The 26,213-nt window shown below is 41.2% G+C and overlaps 1 protein-coding gene across 1 annotated transcript in view; it reads right to left on the bottom strand.

The window, feature by feature from the left end:
• PARD3B (par-3 family cell polarity regulator beta) overlaps positions 1-26,213 on the bottom strand; it is a 657,306-nt gene that overhangs the window by 74,224 nt on the left and 556,869 nt on the right. Inside the window, exon 20 of the mRNA XM_065413438.1 lies at positions 25,476-25,781. Within this exon, the coding sequence (XP_065269510.1) occupies positions 25,476-25,781 (306 nt within the window). The remainder of the gene's footprint in view (positions 1-25,475; positions 25,782-26,213) is intronic.

Below are 26,213 nucleotides of genomic sequence, written 5' to 3'. Positions count from 1 at the left end.
ATTAGAAGAGAAAGAGAGATGTGTCTTGCCTAGGCAGGCTGCAAAGAAGACAGTTCATGAGCCTGAGACCCCCGTTGTCTGGATTCTCTTTAAAGTCTACCGTATATTATTTGCCTGATATTTTTTTTTTAAATGACTGGATATATTTTCTTGGCAAACTGGAAAAAGCAACTTTGGTGGAAGGGAAGTGTGTAAGGGTCAGCCAAGAGTAAAGTCTCAGGCATTTCAGTTTCCCAGCGTAGGTAGTAATGATGGACAGATGCCCATATCACAATTGGCAATCTCAGCAGAAAAATCAAGGACCAAATAAGCAAATACAAATGGATCAGAGCTTCCAACCCCTGAGTATCACCCATCAAGGATGTTCCTGCGGGGCTGGTATGATGCACTTTGGCAGATTGGATTGAGGGAATTTGCACTGCTGACCGCACTGTATCTGTTCAGTGGACAGAGAATGTCATTATTTAGTGTTGTCTATCCAGCATCCTTCACGAGCACTAATTGTAGGGAAGAAATAAAGCTGGGTCATAAAAAAAACCGTACATCCAGACTGAAAAAAAAAATTGATATCAAGTTTCCATCTGATGCATTTTGTAACGACCAGTGGTTCTAAACCCCAAAGGAGGTAGATTATTACTGTCTAAAGCACAATCACCTTAAAATTTCTCATTTCACTTGAAACCCATTTGTCGATAATCAAATGGATTTCTGATCTTATTAATATGCAAAATTACCCTTCCTTTTCTTTCCTTCTGATACAGTGCTCCCTATGGAATAGTCATTAAGGCTGTTCCATGAATTAGCTCCATTTACAGGCAAAAGCAAGAACAGAGATACACCCTCACCATCTTACCCCTCTCCAATGGAGAGCCTGTGACATATTGAATACGTGCTTCTTGCATATACCGTGAATCTTCAGGCACGCAGTCTGGAAATCAGAATCTGATCTCGGTCCTGGGTTTTCTGTTTGGCTGCAAAATGTGCTTTCCCTAATCCCTCAGGCTGCTTTGCACGGTCAGTTTTGTTTTCTATTCCAGATTTCTGCTGTATCTTTTTTATTAATGTAGGAAACAAAACAAAACAACTGACATGAAGGAGACAGCCACAGAATTCACACCCATGAAGAAAACACAGGACTATATGTTCACATTTGCATTGCAATATTGTGACCACCTGTAAAATATTGACCTGATCCTGTGCCCACTAAAGACAATGGCAAAGGTTCCATTGACATCAGGCCCTATGAGAATTGTGCCAATTACAAGCTTACCACTATGAACAGAACATTACAAAATAGTTCAGTACTGCCTATGGTAGTCATGGAGACAATGATGAAGTGCCTATGGCTCACTCATCACACTAACTAAATCCTCCATCCCTAAATCCTAGGGCAGAATCAGTCAATTCTTTGTCCTTCAGAGAAAAATAAGATAAAAGGTGCTATATTACTGCAGTTCAGCTGAGCATTCCAACAACATATACTCATGTGGGTGCAATCTGGATCCGTGGGCAAATTTCCTTTAAGAAAACAGATCATATTCCAGTGCTTTGCAAGTGGTATAAAAATAGAATCCTTGCAGAATGGTATTTCAACTTTTCATTTAATTAAAAGGGAAATAATATCCCAAAGAATGTATTAGCTTACTCGGGTATTTCATAGCTCTGATGTTCCAGAGGATGGTGGTCTGCATCAGAATAGCAGTTTTGAAACTAGCTTCCTAGAGTTCTTATCTGCATCTCTTCATTGCTTCTTGGCAGGAATATATGCTTGGATAGTAGATTTTATAATTCAGATATGCGCTCAATGTGCTTTCTTAGGAATTCTTAAAAATCTGTAACAAGATTATGGGTGACATAGTGGTCCTGTGGAAGTCAATGACAATGACAGAGTAGCTGAGCTCTCACTGCATTGCTAGCTGGAGCATCAGCAACCCTTGAGCTTCAACCCCTACTCCCGGATGGGTCAGCTAGCTCGAGTTGAAAGCACCACTTGTGCTGGAGATTTGTGTGTGTGTACGAGAGTCAGGTTAGGGGCAACACTTGAGATATACTTCAAGCTAACACTGCAGTGAAGACAAGCCCTGAGATTCACAATGAACTGTGTGTCTGGAAAAGAACAAACCCAGTTCAACTCTTCCCTTGTTTCTTATGCTGTCAGTTGTTTTCCAAAAGATCCGCAACAAGTTATCTCAGTCTGCTATTGCGGGAAAGCTTACATAAAGAGATGAATTTCATAGCATGCTTAATATGCAGACTCATCCTGATCTCCAGTTGTGGGTACTTCCATAGCCAAGGAGGGCCTTTCGTCTAGAACGCTCTTGGATAACTTGCTTGGAGATTGTCAGCTTGTTTAATCATAGCTGCTATGATGGGGCACACAGAGGGACAGAGGCAGACAGAGAGAGACACGCACACAGGTGGTCTCTGAGCTAGCATGGACCTAGCCCATCAAGGGATTTAAAGATCAGGACTGACACATTGAAAAAGATCCAGAAATGTACGGACAGCCAGTGTAAGATACAGTGCATCAGTCATATGTGCTTCCTTCACTTGGCCGTTGTCTAAAGCCCACGAGACACCATCACAATCCCTCAAATCCAGATTAATGCTATGCACAGACTACACTCTTACTCCTATGAAACTGAGCATTTTCACCTAGACTTTGGATTGTCTCAGAGATCAGTTGAGAGGAGGCAAAGCCCATGAATGATGGATTGGAACAGAAGTCAGGAGACAGAAAAATTATATTTACCTACCTCAAAAGGGAGTTGAGAGACTACTGTAACATTTGTTAATTGTGTTCAGATCCTAAAATGGCAGACTCTCTCTACAGAAGTACAAAGTACTATTCATTATTATTACATCTAATGAAAGGGAAACAATTCACAAAGAGGGACGCATACGAAATCAAACATACTCTGCCCAAAGTTTGTTTTTTTAAAACTTTCTTATTTTTCATTAGTGCATTCCTCACGCTGACATCCTCCTATGCATATCATACTGGTCATACTGTAAATCACTGCAAAGGAAAAATATTTTAATGAATAAAGACCTATTAATCTATTCACACTTAACTAGATTTTCTTACTCTCCATCGCTTTTGTAAAACACTTCAAAAACATTTGTCCCTAAGGAGTCGATGAGTGCGACACCGGAGGATACTAGCATCTACAACAGTGATGGAGAATCCAATACACACAGGTTCTTGTTTCACTGGGCTGTGCAACCATTTCCCCTCTTACACATAACTGTGCATATCAGTGTGTTAGTGATGCTTTTGCAAAGAGGGTTTGACAACAATAGAGAGTCCCTTGCCTGCTAAACAAGAAGTGACAACTCCATTTGAAAGCTGTCCCTGGATGTGTTTTATGTGCAGAAATTATCTGTGACAGTTCAGATCAAAATAGAGTTTTCATTTCACATAGGAGGTAAATGGACGATAGAACAGGTTACTTTAAATGCTACAGTCTAGTCCAATTAATGTTGCAGACAATTTGTTATGAATTTTCTCTGTATTACTAGTTCTAAACTTTGAAAACAATGTAAAACTCATTTTCCCCAATAGCATGACTTTAAAAGAACAGGTCAAAAGGTAAAAAATACAGTTAACAAAAAACAGCCCTGTAGGACTATGGCAAAAAAAGAGCTCAGGTTACAGTAATCTGGCTGTGAAACTAATGAGTATAAAATGGAAAAGAAAACATCACTTCATCATTCTTTACAGGGAGATCCCAGGGACTAGGGGTGAAATCCTGATCCTTCCATCGTAATCAACAGGAGTTTTGTCATTTACTTCAATGAGGTCAGGATTTTATTTTAGAATTCAGCCTTCACAACAGACAACATGAGTCCATAGGCAACAATTATTTGCATTTCAGGCTGCACAAAGGAAACCTACAACATCTGGACTAGATAAAAGTAACAAGGACATAATTTGCAATTTTTTCAAATGTCAGGTCTAATGGATCATTTTTGCCTCTGATATTGGATACAAATTTCTGTGTATTCTGGAAAATCATACCTGCTGATTTTCAAAGATACACATCCTTAAGCACCAGCATGCTATCTTAGCTGAAATAAGAGAACAGAGAATGAAATCAATAATGATTTCACATGTTACTGTATGCGGTTATGTAGTGTGGTAATTCCTTTTACCATACCTTGTACCGCTGTGATTACATGTTTACTGTCTATAGTATTTATTAACTAAATTTATAAAGATGCCTACCAGCATTCTGACACTGGATTATCACATTTCTTCCCACTATACATGTATTCATGTATATTACATTTAAATCAACAGGTTGATTTTCTGAGCATTTTAAAGAACTACTCTATTAAAGCAAATTATACCAGTCCAGATTCACTACTGCATTACTCCAGTTTTACACCAGTGCATATTGCTGAATCAGGTTCACTATCGTCTTCTCACTTACCTGGCAGAGTTGGTGGCGGAATTAATGTTTTGTACATTGCTTTTAAGATGTAAAGTGCTACATAAACACTAAGTATTAGCATCAAACAAGTGGTGAAACAAGAAGTGAGTTAGGTCATCCCAAACAAGTGCCAACAAACCTTATGTCATGTATTCTGTTATGTCACACTTTACAGAAAATGTATTCTGAAATTTTTTTAATAGAAACATTTTTTCTTGGCACTATTTACATCATTTTGTATGTATAACTGGGATTTTGTTTTCCAATATGCTTTACTTTGCATTTATCAATACTGAATTTCATCTGCCATTTTGTTGCCCACTCACCCAGTTTTGTGAGACCCCTTTGCAACTTTTTCCAGTCTGCTTTGGACTTAACGATCTTGACTAATTTTGTATTGTCTGCAAATTTTGCCACCTCACTGCTGATCCCTTTTTCCAGATCATTTCTGAACATTATGAATGGCACTGGTCCCAGGACAGACCCCTGGGGGACACCACTATTTACCTCTTTCCATTCTGAAAACTGACCATTTATTCCTACCCTTTGTTTCCTGTCTTTTAACCAGTTATTGATTCATGAGCGAACCTTCCCTCTTATTTTGCTTAACAGCCTTCCGTGAGGGATCTTGTTAAGAGCTCTCTGAAAGTCTAAGAATATTACATGTAAGAACACTGAATCACCCTTATCCACGTTAGTTGACCTCCTCAAAGAATTCTAATAAATTGGTGAGGCATGGTTTCCCTTTACAAAAGCCATGTTGACTGTTCCCCAACAAATTGTGTTCATCTATGTGGGCACACCATGGATTTGTATAGTGTCATTATGATATTTTCTGTCTTATTTTCTATCCCTTTCCTAATAGTTGCTAATATTCTGTTAGCCTTTTTGACTGCGGCTGTGCTCTGAGCAGAATTTTTCAGAGAACTTAGCCAGGGTGATTCCAAGATCCCTTTCTTGGGTGGTAACAGCTTATTTAGAACCTATCATTGTATCTGGATAGCCGGGATTATTTTTTCCAGCGTGCATTACTTTGCACTTATCAATGTTGCATTTCATCTGCCATTTTGCTGCCTAGTCACCCAGAGGCTGATTTCAATGACAAGTTGCATACTACAGGTAGCAGCGTTGCACTTTCATATTTGAGTATCATCTGAACTCTTGGGTGAATACCATCTGCTTCTGGTGACCGATTACTGTTTAATTGATCAATTTGTTCTAAAACTTCTTCTACTGACACATCAATTTGGGACAGTACCTCAGAATGTCACACAAAAAGAATAGCTCTGATGGGGATATCTCCCCCACATCCTTGGCAGTGAAGACTAATGCAAAACAATTCATTTAGCTTCTCTACAATGACCTTGTCTTCCTTGAGAGCTCCTTTAACACCTTTGTCGTCTAGTGGCCCAACTAGATTCCTGCTTCTGATGTACTTAAAAAAGAGTTATGATTAGTTTTTGAGTCTCTGGCAAGTTGCTTCTCTGAGGGCTAGTCTACACTGGCAGTGTTTTAACATGCCTTGTGTGGTCGCAGCTCTCTAAAAAACCCACCTCCACGAGGGGCGTAGCTCCCAGCGCTGGTGCACTGTCTGCACTGGCACTTTACAGCGCTGGAACTTGCAGCGCTCAGGGGTGTGTTTTTTCATGCCCCTGAGCCAGAAAGTTGCAGCACTGTTAATTGCTAGTGTAGACAAGCCCTAACTCTTTCTTTTCAATTTACTTGCCAGGTTTGCGCTCTTTCCTATTTTCCTCAGTAGTATCTGATTTCCAAATTTTAAAGGATGCCTTTTTGCTTCTAATGACCTCCATTACTGTGCTGTTTAGCCCCGGTGGTATTCCTTTGGCCCTCCTACTGTCTTTTTGATTTGGGATATATATTTAGTCTGAGCCTCTATTATGAGCTTCTATTTTATAACTGAGACAATTTGTAGCAAGCAACATGACTTAATAAATCTTTGGTACACGGGTGTGCAGAGGTTCAGACTAGAAACATCAGTGGTGGGGTGTTCACTGGGGCAATGGCATCAGCACATTCCCTTGAACTACCCAGGCAAGCATAAAGTGGCTGCCTAGAAACCCTGTCTCTGTTTTCCCTTTATTGGAGAATGCACACTGTAATCCTTCCAGATTACACATCTATGTAAGCGTAGTAGTGAACATGCTCTTAAATGCCGGTCTCAATTTGGGTGCCCCAAAGATTTAGTAGGTGCCATGCACTATGTTGGGGAAAACTCAACAGACTAAAACCGTTTTTACCTGCATAACATCAATAGTTTGCTCCCTAGCTCCGAGGGAAAAAACAAACAAACAAAAAACCCAACAATAAACATTCTGAAAAATGGCTATTTTTTCCAGGTCATATATCTCTGCAACCTGTAGCTCAAATGACCCCAAATTTGGGTCACAAATCCTATTCTGCACTCTCCTGAGGTACACCAAATTTCAAAGCAATCCAACTAAGCATGTTGATTTGAGAGGACTTAGAAAGATCAAACTTTAAACAGAACTTGACACAACTTTAACTATAGTGGTGTTGCCATGTGCTATAATACATTATGGAAAAAAAACAGGACTAGATTAAAATGCTTTGTCACTGCAAACACTCTCCAGTGGGATAAAGCATTCAGAAGATATGATACCTCAATCCTTTCACTAGCCAAGAATTGAATACTGTTAGACTTGGATCCATGGGAGGGGATAGATTTTCACATCTAAGGAGAAAGGAAAATACATGTGTGTGTGAAGTTATTTAAAAACAAACAAACAGCGGTTAGAAGCTGTACAGAGGTTTGCCATATTAGAAGTAGTCCTAGCAGAGATGAATTAGTGGGCAGAGTGCAGGTTAAATGATCAAAGATACAAAATAAATATTGCTTGTCACATGGACACACGTGGTATAAATGGTAATATTTAGTTTAGATGAACTGGGTTTGGTGGAGATAGATTGAGATACTGTACATCATTGGTAAAGAATTGGCAAGTTGGCAGTGGTGCTCCAGAATGAACATTAGATTTCTGCCTGTTCAGCTGTGGAGTCAGAATGTGTTGGTAAGATGCACAAGACTTCTCAAGCTGTGCAGCAAGGAGGTCAAAGCATCAACACTGATGTAGACGGTGGCATTTACAGAGAAAAGAAGGAAAAGATCAACCCACCCCCTTTATTCTCCCTTTTCTGAAGCAGCTGCATAAACACTGTATAAAACATAAAGCAACTGTCTTTTGTATTTTTTCAAACCAGGGATAGCAATAACTGAAAATTTCAAAGAAAGAAAACACTTTCTTCAGGTGAGGGACTGCAGACCATCTGCCTATAATTTGTGTACTTAACAATCAATAACAATTAGGAACAGGCACTTTGCTGATTTAATGCTGTTCCCCAAGCCTTCCTACACTAACCCATACCCCTGTCACATTATTATGGAAGTAGCTGCTGATTTGTAAAGCAAGGACTTGCATTGCAACAAGCTTCCTCTATCATTACCTGAGAACAGAGCAGAAGCACTTCAGGTTCCCTGGTTAGCAGCACACTTACTGCATACAAGTGCTCAATTAAAGCAGCCCTTTCAGACAATTATTGAGCATTACAGCAACTCAGACATAGAAAATAGCCCCAAAAAATAGAATGTGCTTTCACCCCTCCATCAAAGCTGTACATTTTCTAGCTGGGCAATAACAAAGCTTCACGAGAATCACCAGGTTATTCTGTTTTGAAGATTTTCTTTAAACCCCTAAAGTTTTTACACACACACACACACACACACACTCTCTCTCTCTCTCTCTCTCTTTCTCGGTGTCCTAGACTATAAACTTCTAGACTGTCCTCAGACTCATCATTTGTTTTTCATGGATTTTATGCAGATACCATAATGATTATCTGAGGCTGATTCCCATTTATGAGGTAATAATGGGCTGAATACAACTCTAAGGCCCAAGGCAGACGTGTTTATGGTAGATAAACTCTGAGGCTGAAGGATATACTTCAGTTAATACCACATTGATAGGAAACACCCTCAAGTTATTATTACACTGAACATTTTAATTTAAAATTAAAATTTTAAATTAACAAAGAAAATCAACCATAAAAATGGGCTGTCAAATGAGTGTTTAAAAAGTTAAAACACTTGTTTGGACTTTCCTTGCTCCATTAGCCCTCCTCTCCTCATGATTCTCTTGCTCCCAGCCCACACCTTCCCTGCAAATCAAGAAAAGTCATGCACCCTCTACCCTGAATTGGGAGGGAAGAGTATGGATTCTTCCAATGCAAACAAACAATGCAAACTCAACATCTGACTGCTATTCTGAGGAGAAGAGCCTTGATGGCCAGCGGGACAAAGAAGAGATGATTGGGGAGAGATGGGAGGTAGGACGGAAATGAGCCAAAGACTGGATGAGCTTGTTTTTTTTCACAGTTGCATTCAAACCATTTCAGAAGTTTCTAAAGTTGGTTCACTTTGCTTTTTAAATTTTTTTTAAAAAAAATCTTTTTCGTATTAATTTGAGAGTTTTTCTCCTTCAGCTTGAAGGAGTGACAAACAGAGGCAGCCACCTGTTTTGTAGGTAACTGGACAGCACAAAATGTTTCATGTGAGTGCTCCCTGTTGGTCTCTAAAAATGGACTCCAGACATCTAGGATGTGTAGTGATATAAAGATACTTGCCGCTGGGTTAGCTGAAGCAATATGACTTTCCCATGTCCCTGTGTCCTCACAAGAGGCCTTGCTTTCTCTGGGATACAATCCAGACTATGGCTACAAATAAGTTATTTTTCTTTCTGTAGCAGTCCCAGTGTCAGTCTCTGTACAATGGCCAAAATTCTATTGGACTACCAATGTCAACAACAAATCTGCTGCAGAATGTCACACCTGGCAGCGAATCTGTTAGTGAGTCAAGCCCCTCAGCAGCACTTACTTTGGTTGCCATATGGTGCCAGGCTTCCCTTTGTAGATGTAAGCAGTCAAAGAGTTCAGAGTCTTTACCAGAGTAGCTGCTCATTTATCACTTCTAACATCAATAGTATGCCTGAGCTGATGAAGAAATAAGAGAATGATACCACACCGCCTCTCAAAGTTTGCTGTGACCCTTTGGACTACTGGCTGTATCAATGACATCATGATCACTGGTAGAAAAATAACGTTTCTAAGTCTATCATCAACTGCATGCCCTGCACAACTGCCAGGCAATATCACATTTTTTCTCTTTTTATAGTGAATCTTGCCTCTACCCAGTTCTTCCATCTCTCTCCAGTCATCCAAATATTTTTGTTAGCAACATATAGTAATGACTACATTTTTAAAACAAGATAGATTCTTGTTTTTTCTAGTGACTACCGGATCCAGTTTTTTCCTCCTGTCTATATTTGCCATCAATACTACTGCAGTGTTACTCAGTCTTTGCTTGTCTTTCCATCAATTACATCTTGACACTATCAGGGTCCTGGACTCTGTTTAGGAATAATAAGGCTTTTCCATTGATCTCTCCTAATGTCACACACTTGACACTGCATAAAGATGTAGTGTTATTTTTGTTGACTCACTCTGAGTTCTGATCAGGTGGATCCTATTAGTTCTAGCCCAGAATATAAAAGGATTTGACTGATTCTCTGAGACAGAGGAAACTATGGGCTGGGACTGATTGGTTCTGCAGGGAAAATCCTAGAGAACAGCCAAGCTGGGGAGAAAGCGTAGGCTGAAGTTTATGTTTTGTTATTATTTAAGTTAACAATAAATGCAAGCCCCAAGAAGGGGTAAGTTTGCACTACTGTAAATCCAGTATTTGTCTATTCTGCTCAGAATAGAGCAAGAACTCTACCTACTGTACTTATAGACACCTAGGGGTATGTCTCCACTTCAGAGTTAACTCAAGTGATTGGCATCCAGGTCTGCGCACCCAGGTTAGCAGCCACACTGCAAAGCCGTCACTGTGTTCCACACTGGTGCTTCGCTCACTTGAGTGTAGATTCCTTGGTTCTTTGTGCTGCAGTAAGGTGAGTTGCTCTATAATTCTTTCCCAATGAATCATGGGAGAACTTATCTGTTATTCTGGGCACACAGGGGGGAATTGTGCGAAAACATTGGAGGACTATCAGCACTCGAGTTATTTAGCATGTGTCCTCACTACAAAGTGGGTGTCCTCACTCAAGCTTAAGCCTATACCCCCAGTCAAGCTAGCTAGCTCAGATTGAAAGCACCACTAAACATGGGTCAGAGATTTTTATGTGTGGACAGGAGAAGAGTTAGGAGTGAGACCCAAGTAAGAGCCTGAGTCAACTCTCAAAGTGAAGATATACCTGGCAGTCAATGTCCCATCCAGAACTGCAAGCAGGTAAAACTTTTTTTCTTTTCTTTAAAGATGTAGTTTAATTATTGTGTTCTCTTTTTCTGGTACCTCAACTTTCTCTCATTCAAATCCGTTCAATCCATGTCCACTGATGTCACTCTTCCTTGCCAAGTTTAGGAACCACTTCTCCATATTTATTGGCCTTGAGCTCTGTGCTGTCTGAAACACAGCTAGAATTTTGGGGTGGGCCAGCAAAACAATGTTGTGTCTACTTCCCCCTCTCCTCCACACAACCAAAAAAAGGCATCAGACAGCGAGAGTAACGATTGTGGGCATGGCCTTTAGAGGGAGCAGAGAGCCAGGGTTGCTTAGGCACATAACCGACTGGAGAGACAGATGTGGAAATTTTGAGGAAGGCACTATCTGCTGTTTGTATCTACTGTCTTCAGGGAAACAGGACTTTGTGAACAGTCTTTGTAAACAAACAGGATTGTACCAAGAATACACGTAACTTGTATCATCAATTTCTCTCCCTAATGGAAACAACCTGTAAGTCCTGCAAATTGGCTAGTTCATTGGGCCAATCAGGCAACAATTCCCATTGACTCCAAGAGGAGGAAAGGGGTGAGAATCCCTTCCAGTATTAGTTGAGAATAGAGATGACTGTGAATTTTCAATTCACTGAAATCAAATTTTTTGCAGGAGTCTCTCAGTTTTGATTAAACTTTCATCGGGAAAGGTTAAGGATGCAATTTCTGGACAAAACTAGAGTGAGAGACACCTCCTCTCCCCAGAATAGCCAACTGTCCAGTGGTTCAGGAACTCAAATAATGTGGAAGAGCCATGTTCAGCTCCTGACTCTGCCTGATTCAGACCAAGGATTTGAATCTTGATCTCCCACATCCCAGGAGAGCGCCCTACCCACCAGACTACTGGCTATTCTGGGTAGATAACATTCCTGTTGGAGTGGTTCAATTTTTTAAAAATAAATAATTAAATATACACTGGAACAGGGATTTAAATCGGAGTCTCCAACATCCCAGGCGAGTACCCAGACCACTGGGTTATAGAATCAGCCCCTCTCTCTGGCCCAATTTTTTATAAAAAGCAGAACAGCTCCAGCAGGAGAGAGACTGAAAGAGACCCATACTAGACTAGCCAATAGCCTTTGGCTAGGGCACTCCCCAGGGCTGTAGGAGACCCCATTAAAGTTCTTGCTCCAAATCAGCCTGGAGCTGAGCCTTGGTCTTGAACATCCCAAGTGCGTCCCTGAACTACTGAGCTGGTACGGGGGAATCTCATTTTCTCTTATTTTTCACAAAAAGCTTCAAAAGGTCTCGGTTTTGTCCTGATGTGGAACAGGAACATTTCTGAAATCTCAAAATGTCTTGTGGGACAGGAAAATCATTTTCCGTCCAGCTCTAGCTGAGAGCTACAGACCACTGGAAACTAGCAGGAAAATAAAATTACATGAGAGTTTTAATCATTTTCTCCACTTTTTAATTAGAATTAGATTTGGTATTTTTATTTAGGATTACCAACATCCTAGAGGTTATGTATTTCTCTGTTCATGTTCCCATTGTGCAGCTATTAAGTATGAAAAAAATGCAGAAAAAACATATTTCCTTACAGCACATCTACTAAGGTAGATTTTCCTGTTCAAGAAGAACTGTTTAGTTAAATTGCTAGCCTGCTAAATGGAAATACCACAAGCTATTAGAGGTTTGCACTTTCAATATGCAAGTGACTGGCCTATAAACAAGATTTTAACAGCTTCTCTTTTGAACAGCTCTGACTGTTTAATTAATCTTCAGCCATTAACCATTCATTTAAAATGCCACTTACGAAATCTTAATTTTGCACATTATCAGCTGGTACACAAATAGCTATCCATGAGCAGTAGCGTAATGATCTCCCTCTCTTTTTCTTAGAGCTCACCTACCCTATAGTCAATTTTGGCTTCTTAATTAATCACATACATATTAGCATTTAAAATTAAATGGCCGTTTTTTAAAAAGACTTAATGTGCAGAGAAAAGTTAATACTCAGATTATTCTGCTGCTTGTTAAAGGTACAATCAATATAGCGCAAGTAGAGTAGGGGCATTAGGGGACGAGAGCTAAGGAAGCGTTGTTCTAAGTCAGCCATAAAAATGTTGGCATACTGTGGGGCCATGCGGGTACCCATAATAGCAGTGAGTATATTGATGACATCTTCATCATCTGGACCCATGGAAAAGAAGCCCTTGAGGAATTCCACCATGATTTCAATAATTTCCATCCCACCATCCACCTCAGCCTAGATCAATCCATACAAGCGGTCCATTTCCTGGACACTACTGTGTTAATAAGCGATGGTCACATAAATACCACCCTATACCGGAAACCTACTGACCGCTACACTTACCTACATGCCTCCAGCTTCCATCCAGGACACACCACACGATCCATTGTCTACAGCCAAGCTCTAAGATATAACCGCATTTGCTCCAATCCCTCAGATAGAGACAAGCACCTACAAGATCTCTATCAAGCATTCTTAAAACTACAATACCCACCTGCTGAAGTGAAAAAACAGATTGACAGAGCCAGACAAGTACCCAGAAGTCACCTCCTACAAGACAGGCCCAACAAAGAAAATAACAGAACACCACTAGCTGTCACCTTCAGCCCCCAACTAAAACCTCTCCAGAGCATCATCAGAGATCTACAACCTATCCTGAAAGATGATCCTTTACTCTCACAGATCTTGGGAGACAGACCTGTCCTCGCTTACAGACAACCCCCCCAACCTAAAGCAAATACTCACCAGCAACCACACATCACTGAACAAAAACACTGACCCAGGAACCTATCCTTGTAACAAAGCCCGATGCCAACTCTGTCCACATATCTATTCAAGTGACACCATCATAGGGCCTAATCACATTAGCCATACCATCAGGGGCTCGTTCACCTGCACATCTACCAATGTGATATATGCCATCATGTGCCAGCAATGCCCCTCTGCCATGTACATTGGCCAAACCGGACAATCTCTAAGCAACAGAATTAATGGACACAAATCTGACATCAGGAATCATAATACTCAAAAACCAGTGGGAGAACACTTTAACCTGTCTGGTCATTCAATGACAGACCTGCGGGTGGCTATCTTACAACAGAAAAACTTCAAAAACAGACTCCAACGAGAGACTGCTGAGCTGGAATTGATATGCAAACTAGATACGATCAACTCAGGATTGAATAAGGACTGGGAATGGCTGAGCCATTACAAACATTTAATCTATCTCCCCTTGTAAGTATTCTCACACTTCTTATCAAACTGTCTGTACTGAGCTATCTTGATTATCACTTCAAAAGTTTTTTTCTCTTACTTAATTGGCCTCTCAGAGTTGGTAAGACAACTCCCACCTGTTCATGCTCTCTGTATGTGTGTATATATATCTCCTCAATATGTTTCACTCTATATGCATCCGAAGAAGTGGGCTGTAGCCCACGAAAGCTTATGCTCTAATAAATTTGTTAGTCTCTAAGGTGCCACAAGTACTCCTGTTCTTTTTGCGGATACAGACTAACACGGCTGCTACTCTGAAACCAGTAAATAGGCAAAGTTATCACAGAATGATACCAGGCAGTATTATCACATAAGAAAAGGTGGATCTGGAGGGAAAAAAATCTGATATACATGAATGCTTATCACATCTGCAATAACTGAGGCTCATCAGCATCTGTAGCAGAGCAGTTCCTAGGGAGTTGCTGGATTTTAAGATTTTACACATCTGTCAATAAGTAAGATGATCCAAATGCAAACCTAGCATTCAGGATGTCCTTGGCTGGATTTGTGACCAGTCCCAGGAGATATTAGGTCTGCTAACCAGTGAACGGCTTACAGTAAGAATTTATGTATCATTGTAAGCTCTTCCAGGCAGTGACCATCTTAGTACCTACCACAGAGGAACACTGGTTCTGACTATGGCTTGAGACTTTACTGCTATATAAATAAAATAGTGAATTTTAATCTGCGGCAGATGCAGCTTCAAAGTTATTCATGTTATGTAAAGGAAAACTGTACTCATTTTCCTCAGACTAGCACTTTGAAATTTCCAAAGATAAGTAGCATAAATAAATTAAGAACTATATTTGGCAATGAATTTGGCATACTTTAAAATGCATACTACTGGGCTGAGCAAACACATTGAGCGATTTGTTCTTCTTTAGCACCGTTCCTGAGATATATCAAGTGTTTCATAAATCTTTTACATCACTATGTTTTAAAGGAAAAAGAGGAAATTGCTTTTTTAAAGTGTGAAATGGGGTTGCAGCATGCACCATGCATGTCATCTAAGGGATAGGAATGTGGACTATATCACTTTTTGACTATGGTGTGACACCTGATTAAAGTATGACCATGTATATCATTGTTGCTACCATTGTTATACAATTGGAACAAATCTTGTACAAAGTATGTCATAAGGTGTCAATGGAAAAGTTATGATTTGATGACTATTGTATGTGCATATCATTTTTGTATTGAAAGTTATGAATATTAACTATATACCTGTGTTTCAAATGTGTTTGCTCCTGTGGTAACACCCATAAGGTGGTTAGTTTACATCTAGTCTAGCCAGCACATTGTGAATGGACCATTCAAGTTGATGGCCCATCAACAAACACAATGGGCCATGGAAGAAGCTTATCCCCACCCGATGGGCCTTCCTGAATATGGGAATACTTCAGCCTGAATATGGGTAATGGCTGCTCCTGAGTCATCGAAGCATGCAAGGACATGTGACTTGCTCATGTGACCATGAACTCCATCTTGTGCATGTACTTTTCCACAAACTAAGACTGAGAGTTTTCCCTCCACATGGGAGAAAGTATAGAAGGCCCTGGAAGCATCTCCATTTTGCCTCTTTCCAGCTGTGATCTCTGGATTATGGATTTACACTAACAGCAGTATTACAGCCAACGGACTGAGGACCCTCTAATATTTTGGATGTTACCAGAGACATTATAAGCCAGCAGTTTATTCCATCACTGCTACAAACCTGATCCAAGAACTTTGCAATGATTGTATGTATTTGATTCCTTTGACCATTTTAACTCTCTCCTCTTTCTTTTCTCTTATAAATAAACCTTTGGATATTAGATACTAAAGGATTGGCAACAGCATGATTATTGAGTAAGATCTACATTATATATTGACCTGGGTATGTGGATGGTCCTTTGGGATCATAAGAACCCTTTGGTTGATTACATTGGTTTTAAATAACCACTCATCATTAAGTCTAGTGTCTGGGCAGTGAAACAAGGGCTGGGATACCTGAGGATACTGCATTTTTGACTTCTTGTTAGCCAGTGTGGTGAGACAGAAGTTTACTTTTGTTACTGGTTTGGTATATCTTATGGAAGAATAACCACCAATTTAGGGTGAGTCTGCTCTATTTCTCAGCAGTTTGTCCTAAATCTGGCATCCTCAGCTGTGACCCACTGAGGCACGGTGACACCTAGGTTGTGCTATGGCAGAAGTTAGCAATATTATGAGACAGCCTAGATGAGTAAGCACTGTAAAGAGATGTGTGACTCACTATTCCTTTCAGTAACATATGTACCACAAAATACCGCAGCCACTATTGCATATTGAGACAATACGCATTTGTCTCAGGTACAGTCCCTCCTGAGTTCCCCAGGTGCACACGGTGATGGCACAGGCTGCACCACCCTTTGCGATCATATAGCTTTCTCCTCTTGGTAGGCTAAGGGTATTCCACAGGTTGGTAGGGTGATATGAGTGACATATGGACACATTAAGTGAGAAGACCTTGTGGTCCTCCCAATGCAATAAATATAACTGTGGCTGGTCCTTATATAGGGCATACAAGAGGGATTGGAAGTTCTCTGCTCAGTCTCCATCCCAACCTATACATGGTCCATACAAGCTATCCCATGGTATTGACAGGAAAGAGGCTTGCTTTCATTTCCATATATACTGTTGACCCACATTTGTGATGAGTGCCATTTTTATCAGTATTGTCAGGGATAATCTATTATTGAAAAATCTCTCAGATTAGGTGTTGGGAACTTTGTCTATCAGCAGAAACATTTTGTTTTGTTATGGTGAAGACATGCATTTGAAGCAAAGAGAGTTTCTTCCTTTTCTTCATGAAACTGCAGATCAGAGACATCACACATCATCAAACTTGGTTTAGGAGCAGGGGAACATGTGATGCTAGTTGCCTAGCTGTAGCGTACTTCTAAAGGTACAATGGGCAACATTTTCTAAAATGCTTAAGTGACCTGCTCTTGACAGCCTAAGTCTCACTGAAAATCAGTGGGCGAGTGTGACCCAAGGCACCTCTGTATTCACACCCTATACACGATTGCAATGATATTTTTACAAAATATGCCTTGTAAGGTACATCTGAAAACTAACACCACACTGGTCAATAATATTGTGAAACGTGTGTGACAATGTTGTGTGTGGATTTATGGATACTCACTGCTATTATGCTTTACAGTCTGTGACTAAAAATGTTTAAACTCCCCCAGGTATGTCAGGGGGTGTTGATAAACAGGCTAACTCCTCTGAATTTGGCCATACCTGGTTATTGGGCTAGGCATTTGTATCAGAAGTTGCAGGAAGAGATAATTTGTATTGTAAACATTACAACAGCAGAAAAGACAGCATGGAGTCTGCACCTGTGTGATGGGGTATACACCCCACACTTGCCTGGAAAGGGTTAATGTAGGCTAAGAAGGTGGCCAATTAACCAGACAGGCCACAGCTGACAGGAATCAGGTGGCTTGAGTAATCCCTTGACTGAAGGAGGGAGCCCAGCTGAGGAGGAAAGAGCTGTGCTGGATTTACAAAGCCCGGAAATTGGTTGCGGAAGGGGGCAGTAGGGAAGTATGCTGCAGTCACTGCCTGGGAGAAGGGAGGAGTGTTTCATAAGAACATAAGAATGGCCGTACTGGGTCAGACCAAAGGTCCATCCAGCCCAGTATCCTGTCTACCGAAAGTGACCAATGCCAGGTGTCCCAGAGGGAGTGAACTTAACAGGTAATGATCAAGTGATCTCTCTCCTGCCATCCATCTCCACTCTCTGACTGACAAACAGAGGCTAGGGACACCATTCCTTACCCATCCTGGCTAATAGCCATTAATGGACTTAACCTCCATGAATTTATCTAGTTCTCTTTTAAACACTGTTATAGTCCTAGCCTTCGGAGGCTGCAGAGACATGTAGGCTACAGCTGCTCCCTGGGAGGAGGGAGTGGTGAAGCCAGCAAACCCAGAGATGGCGGAGTGCCAGACGGTAAGGAAAGGGGCTCAGGGAAAGGCCTAAAAGGAAACAGACCTTGACTGCTGTCAAGAGGGTGCTTGAGGGTGGGCCCAAATTCCCCTGCCAGCCACTGAGGGAGTGGCAACGAGGCACTGAATGGGACAACTTCCTAGGACTGCTGAAGGAAGATTTTGATATCTCAGAAGGGGAAAACATGTACAGGGACCTGGCCGGAGGGCTGAGTCGTGAAGAGGCAGCAGCAGTTCATGGAGTGAGAGGGGCTGCAGACCCAGAGAGAGAGAGGCAGAGAGACAGCATGCCACTGCAGAAAGGAGCATCGACCTCATGAGCTATTTCCCAGAGTGACTAGGAGGAGGTGCCAGCCTAGTGGTGAGTTGAGCACCCATCACAACCAGACAGCACGGCACCCACACCTAGCTGGGAAAAGGAGCTTTATGTGGGGATACATTTCAGAAGAATACATTGCAAAGGTTTACTGGACTATAAAGAGGAGTGAACTTTCTAATGGCTAAGACATTTTCTCATCAGGTAAAGGATAACTTAAGGGTTCACCTCCTGGTCACTGGTGATTTTTCCTATGGAGACAAGCCCTTCGACACTTCTGAAAATTTTACACTACATGGTTCTGAATGGACTGTGTCCTCTGAAGAGACAACTATATGGCTTTTTGATACTGAAGTCCTACCTCCTCTACCGTCTCATAGAAAGTTTGCACTATTAAAAGGCATAGCCCTGGATACATACAAGAGGCTGCATTACCGAAAATTTAGGGTGATTAGAAATAAACAGAAAAATGCTGGTTGACAAAGAAATAAGTGTGATTTTTTTTTCAAGTTAATGTGTTTCTATTTTTAACTTATGTCAGTTCTTAGGATTCCCAGAGTGCACTGATCATACTAATGCTTTGGCTACATTCACGAAGAAGAACCACTTAAATTTCTATAGCACCTCTCATCTCAAAGATCTTGGCAAAATATACATAGGATTACTTCACCTTCACTGCAATGCAGCCATCACTGAGAAGAAATGCACCAACTGTTTAACAGTGCACAGGAATGCTACATAGCAGTTTAAAACAAGAAGAAAAGAAAACTATGCAAAACTGAAATTACAGATGGAGTTTTAGGTAGAAGGGATGTAACTATGCATGTTGGAAGTACAAGAGGAACCTGCCCCGGATGGATGCATTTATATAGCAGGGGTTAATCATGTACTTCCTAATCACCTGAGTAATAATCTCAGCACATGCGTAGAGCACTGCAGTCTGCATTTTGCACTGTAGAGGGTTCCCAGGTCGGTATGGGGCAACCCATGAGTGGGTCACTATAGTAAAAGAATAAATTCAGATCGTTATGTGTTTTTTAGTGGGGGAAGGGAAAGGCGGTTAATTATATATCAGCTATTAGTAGCACTTATCTGGCCACAGAGATTCTCTCATTATAAGTGGCTTTATAATTTTATAAAAGTCATAAAAATGATAATACATTTTTAAAAAAAAATCGGATTGCTTGATTCAACTGATGAGTTTTAATTCTCTCTGGCAATGACACATAACTGGAATTCCCAGACTAAAATGAGATCATCTACGCTCTGCTGAAACCAAAAAAGAAAGATTTTTTTTTTTTAAACTTTAGTCACTACTCAAGTCCCCACACACTATATCACCAGCTGTGATTCAGAAGTGGGAGGGAAAAAACAGTATTCTGAAGAAAAATTAACAGCAAAAAATCATGAGAGAGAGACAGAAGGAAACCTAGCAAAACATGAACTATTCCACGAACAACCTGCTGATAAAAGCAAAATAACTTTTGTTTGGCTAATAAGCATCCATTATCCACCTCCCCATTGTTCTGATGCAGACAAGGTCGTTTTCACACCTGACCTAAGATAGATTTGTTTGGTAATTAATGTAGTTTTTCTTTCCACATCTCCATCTCCTCTCAGTAGCCCACACTGGCAGGATTTCCTTGCCTCCGGTTGTCAGTATTTTCAATAACTGTTGGTTTAGATGTCACAAGCCATTCTATAAATTCATATCCGTTTATTCAGGTTGGGCACAACTCTAATGGCAAATACAAACAAACTTTTGTCTTTGAGAGAGAGGAAAGATAGATTTAATACTGGCAAAGGCAGCCTAACAGGAATTCCAGTTTCTCCAATATGGTCAGACAGGCTCTACAAGTCCCAGATTCAACTAAGATTTTCTTGCTAGCAGGTTGGTAATGGACCAGCGCAGGGAGACCAGGCTCACCCAGGGCTACCTCTGCCTCATGCCTCACCTCATCATCAATTTTTTTTTTTTTAAAGTTGGGGTTTTCCTGTTTAAGTTTTGGTTTTAGTTTTCCAGTAAATGTTGCTTGTGTGGCTCGGAATTAGAGATGAGCTCATGCTAAAATCCCAGCTCCAAACATTGCAACCAGACCTGGATTTGGGTCAGAGTTTGCAGCTCAATCTTATCACAATAGCAAACAAAGTCTACATTTAGTGGCAAGACACATTCTATCCAGCCAAAACCTACATGTTCATGGGACAGACTTGTACATTCCTTTTCACCTTCACAAGAAAGCAATACATACCACAACTTCAGTTTCAATGGGAATTGTACAAAATGGTCCTGTTAAAATGGAACTCTGTAATAGAACTCTACCCCTAATTAGCACCACACCTAATAATGGGTCTAATCTAAGTATGTTTGAATGTGAGAAATTTCAGATTTGGATCTGGATTTCGAATCCTCTACATTTAGCATAGAGTTGACATAACTGGCTCCTATGCATGGGGGTTGATGGTATGGAAGGGGAGATGCCAATTAGCTGCCTCTCCTTTGTATGGCAGCTATCCACTTCTTGACTATCTGATTGAGAGCTTTCTCCAATACTGTATTCAGATGAATGAGAAAGAGAATTTGGCATATTCCCTGCTAAACATTTACATTTCTGTTCATGTCACAAACTTCCAATGATCTGTATCTCAATGACCTAAGACCAGGGCTGGCCTTACCATGAGGCGAACTGAGGCAGCCGCCTCAGGTGCAAGACTGGGGGGGGGGAGGGGGGGGGAAGAGGAGGGCGCCACTAGGACCCAGAGTGTAGAAAATGTGTCTGCTGCTGGTGCATATGTATTCTCTCTGCTTTAGATGCACAGAGATGGTGCAGTGCTGTGCTGGAAGAAGGAGGGCACAAGAGACATAACAGGCAGGCAGGAGAAAAGGTGAGAGGGAATAACAGAAAGCAGCAGGAGCTGCAGGGAGAGAGAGGAGGAGGAGCCTCTTATGTACCTCTCTAGCACCCCCAGGAGCCTGGACTGATTAACACCAGCTTCTCAGGGAGCTTCCTGTTTCCTACTGCTTCCCTGAACCCACTTGAGGAGAACAGGCAGTCAACTGAAGTAGTAGGAGCCAGTTAGGCCCTTAAGATGCTGATATCTTCCCTCACTCAGGCCCTGCTAGCAGCCTGCTTATTTGTCCCCTTCAATTGAGTGTTGAGAGCCACTATAGCTGGACAGAACAGCAGTCATGAGTGAAAGAAGAAAACGCCCCTCTGGGGCAGCATTCAGAAAAAGAAAGAAAGCAAAGGAAGCTTTTCTATCTAAGCAGGAAGGAGCTCTCCTGAGATACATAGACACAAATGTTCACGGTGAGCCTTCCGGCCCCAGTGAGGATTAGGGTGACCAGATGTCCCGATTTTATAGGGACAGTCCCGATTTTGGGGTCTTTTTCTTATATAGGCTCCTATTGCCCCCCACCACCAGTCCCGATTTTTCACACTTGCTGTCTGGTCACCCTAGTGAGGATGTGAGTGGTGAGGAGATGCCTGATCTTCCGGTTAGTCAGAGTGCAGGTGACCTGGCACCTACTGCAGTGTCCATATCTCCATCTCAAATGGATGTAACCATGCACATTCCTGAAGAAAAGTGTAGATCAGAGAAGAGTGTGGTGGAGGCGCAAGAAACAGCTGCTGCTGAGTTTAGTTCCTTAAGTCTAGATGATCCAGGACTGTGGACCCACTTGAGCAGTAGTCTGAGGGACTTCCTTGTACTGCATGGGCCACAGCAAGTGAAAAACTTCATGTTCCCCAAAGACAATGAAAATAGAAGTTTCCTCCCACACATTACTGGCATGAAATCCCCAATGGTGACAAAGTGGAGAGGCCATGGCTTATGTACTCAAAAACCCAGAATGCTGCATGCTGTTTTTGTTGCAAACTCTTCCAGTCTAATGTTCCAGCCACATTGGGTTCTACAGGAACAAAGGACTGGAAAAATCTGGCTAGAAATCTGATATGCTATGAGAAGGCAGCAAATCACCAGAGAGCATTCCATAGGTGGAAAGAGCTTGAGATGAGACTAAGGTTAAAGGCCACCACAGATGATCAGCATCAAGAGAAGATTGCATCAGTGTCTCTTTACTGGCAAAACGTTTTGAAAAGGCTCATTGCCATTGTGAGAATGCTTGCTACCCAAAACCTAGCACTGCATGGCACTTCAGATCAGCTGTATGTGCCAAACAATGGAAACTTCCTTAAAACTGTGGAGCTGATGGCGGAGTTTGATGCTGTACTCCAGGAGCATCTGAGAAGAGTCACCACCCAAGAAATGTACACACACCATTACCTTGGAAAAACAATTCAAAATGAGATCATACCGTTACTGGCAACAAAAGTCAAACAGAAGCTTGTGGCAGATCTGTTTATTACTCTGTTATTCTGGACTGCACACCTGACATCAGCCATACGGAACAAATGACTTTAATGGTGCCTTTTGTAACAACAACAGAACCTAGTGAAAATGTCCCTGCAATGGTGACTGTCAGAGAGCATTTTCTAGAATTTATTGACATTGACGATACTACAGGAGCTGGTATGACAAATGTGCTTCTTAAAAAGCTGGAAGATACGGGAATTGCGATAGCTGACATGAGAGGTCAGGGCTACAATAATGGTGCCAACATGAGAGGAAAGAACAGAGGATTTGGGAGTTAAACCCTTGAGCTTTTTTTGTCCCATGTAGTTCTCATTCATTGAACTTGGTGGTCAGTGATGCAGCATCAGCTTCTAGTGAGGCTGCTGAATTTTTTAATGTAATTCAGAGCATCTCTGTATTTTTCTCTGCATCAACTCATCGATGGCAAATTTTGAAGCAACATCTGGGAACATCCTCTCTGACACTGAAACACTGAGTGCCACACGATGGGAAAATCGAGTGAAGGCAATAAAGCCTATCAAACACCAAATTGGGAAGATAGATGATGCCATAGTTGCCATTATGGAGGATAATGCTATGACAGGAACTGTTCATGGGAGAACAGTGGCAGAGGAAAATGGAATCACCAGAAACATACATAACTTTAAATTTCTGTGTGGCTTAGTGTTGTTGCATGACATACTGTTTGAAATAAATGTTGTAAGCAAGAGACTCCAAGGTGTTGACCTTGATATATCTGGAGCAATGGAACAACTGGACAAAGCAAAGTCATACCTACAGTTTTACCGGTCAGATGAGGGATTTCTGAAGAGTGCACAGAAGCTGGCAGAGGAACTTCACACTGAAGCTATTTTCCCACCCATTCAAGAATACAAGAGTCACCGAAGAAGACGACGACATTTTGATTATGAGGCACAGGATAATCCCATAAGAGACCCCAAACAACAATTCAAAGTTGAATTCTGTAACCAGATGCTAGATTGTGCAATACAGTCAGTTGAAGAATGTTTCATGCAGCTCAAGGAACACAGCAGTATATTTGTTGTATGATATTCCAAAACTCCTCACTATACCTGAAGAAGACCTACACCAGCAATGCAGGGCACTAGAGACAGTGTTGACACATGATGACATGCACGATATTGATGCGAGTGATTTAGGCGATGAACTGAAAGCCCTTTCAAGATACATTTCAGCAGGATCAACTCCAAAGGCTGTTCTGGAATATATGTGCACAAATAAGATGACCACCCTCTTTCCAAATGCTTTTGTTGCTCTGCGCATACTTCTAACACTCCCTGTAACAGTTGCCAGTGGAGAACGCAGCTTCTCCAAGCTGAAGTTAATAAAAACACATCTACGCTCCATAATGACACAGGAGAGGCTGGTCGGCCTTGCAACCATCTCAATAGAGCATGAGCTGGCCCAGACTGTGGACCTTCAGGAAGCAGTTCAAATCTTTGCAACCAAGAAGGCACCACTTTGGTTATTCAAACAGATAAAAATGCCAGTGTTTACTATGCAGACAAGAAAAGTTACATTTGCTGTTCAGGCATTTGAAAGTTAAGTGTTACTTAAAATTTTTGAATGAGGCATTTTAAGTTGTTAGTTCTCCTTTATTGGGGTAGGTCGCAGAGCAGTACCACTAGAGGAGTAGAACAGGAAGAAGGCAGAATTGAGACCTTTCAAAGTTTTGGCCCAAGCGAGGGGGCATGGGGGCGTCATTTGAGCTCCCCGCCTCAGGTGCCAAAATGTTGTGGCCTGGCCCTGCCTAAGACATATCCAAAGTATTGTATCTCTACAAACTCAAAACTCTCCCATGTCTGTGCTCACACAGCCTCTCAAACACATCCAGCATAGAATGTGGCAGTGAGGAACCACATTACAAGCCACAGTACAAGATTCATTCACTAATATTTAAACTGCTCCCCCATCCCATATTCCCAATTCCTCTAATGTCCATTCACCCATCTTCCTTGCACAGTCACATACTGGCCAGAAAAATCCCATGTACATTTATTAACACCATGACACTAATGAAATCATATATTTTTCATACCCCCTACCTCCAGAAGTAACCAGCTTTAGAAACCTCACAGTGGTGGCTGCATCACTGAGTCACAGGGTTTTCTTTTTAATTCAAAGAAAAACTTCACCATCTTTCTTTAATGCTATCAACCCGGAAGCTTGACAGTAAGGATTAAAAATTGCTCCTTCTTTCTCACTTGGTTATTGGAAAGGCTGTGAAAGGTAATCAGTCTTGTGAAGCTACACTTTACAGTCTGCATAAAATGCCATGATTCCCAGTTCTCTCCCCAACCTAATTGAAAGTGCATAATATCTCACAGCTGGGGAAATGTAAACTGTAAACATATGCAATATATCACACTATCACACAAAAACCCGTTACGAATGGGCACTGGGTGATCATCAGGACCAAAAGGGATCTAAAAACAGAGTTTTGCTGAAGAATAAGAACTTTTCCTGTCTAAAAGAGAAAAACACACTTTCTCAGCAGCATAGGAATTGGATTGGAGGCAGTTCATTCATTCTGTTTGTGAAATACGGATCTTTCTATAATGATTTTTATTTGTCTGCTGCTTTATGTAGACCCTTCAGGGGTACTGTTGGGACAAAGGCTGTTCTTGGTTAAAACAATGTAAATCAAGAGTAAAACCATTTTTTTCTATTCAGTAAATACAAGTGCACGTGAAATTGAAAAATCAGGTGATCTGCAGCCATTGGGTAGTATTACCTGTCAGCAGAAGTCTGTGGATGGTGCTGCTTGTTTATCTTTGCATACAGTCCCTCCAAATGCTCCCTCTCTCCTGATACTGAAGGGATATCCCGTGGGTATCCAAAGGTTTCTGCTACAGGTGGAGACGATGGCCTGTAGACATTTGCTGCTGGGTAAGCCTCTCTGAAGTGATTCACTCTGGCATAATTTGGGTCCATCTCATCATCATCATCAATATCAGGTGGTGGACCTACAGGGCTCGTGGAGTAATCAGCAAGCCCTCTTGCCTGCTTTTGCCGTAATTCCTGATGTTTTGCACCAATCCTAATCATTAGAAAGAAACAAAGAAAAACAACACATTTGGATTTACTCCAGCAATGACAGCAAACCAGTGATGCATCAAGCAAAATTTTAAAAACATCTCTCAGCTGTTATAAATGTAAACTATAGGTATATTTCAAGACAGCAGAACTCCAATGCAAGCAGAAATCTCTAGGTTCTATTCCTTTGGCATGCATCTTTGTAAATAAGGCATGTTCTCATTCTGCACTCTGACAACAGATTATTGCAGAGCAAGGTGCAATTTTTCACAAGTATTCCTGATAAGTGCTGTTTGTGTATATGTGCACAAACACAGTTTTATCACACACAGATCTAATATTTTAGAAATACATCTCTACTAAAGGTTTGTGTTAAAACCACAACGCAGGCTTAAATATCTAACCTAATCTTCAAACTTTTCATCTAAATTAGCCA

The sequence above is a fragment of the Emys orbicularis genome, chromosome 11 (genome assembly GCF_028017835.1).
Source record: "Emys orbicularis isolate rEmyOrb1 chromosome 11, rEmyOrb1.hap1, whole genome shotgun sequence".
Lineage (NCBI taxonomy): Eukaryota > Metazoa > Chordata > Testudines > Emydidae > Emys > Emys orbicularis.
This window is presented reverse-complemented; position numbering and strand designations above follow the sequence as displayed.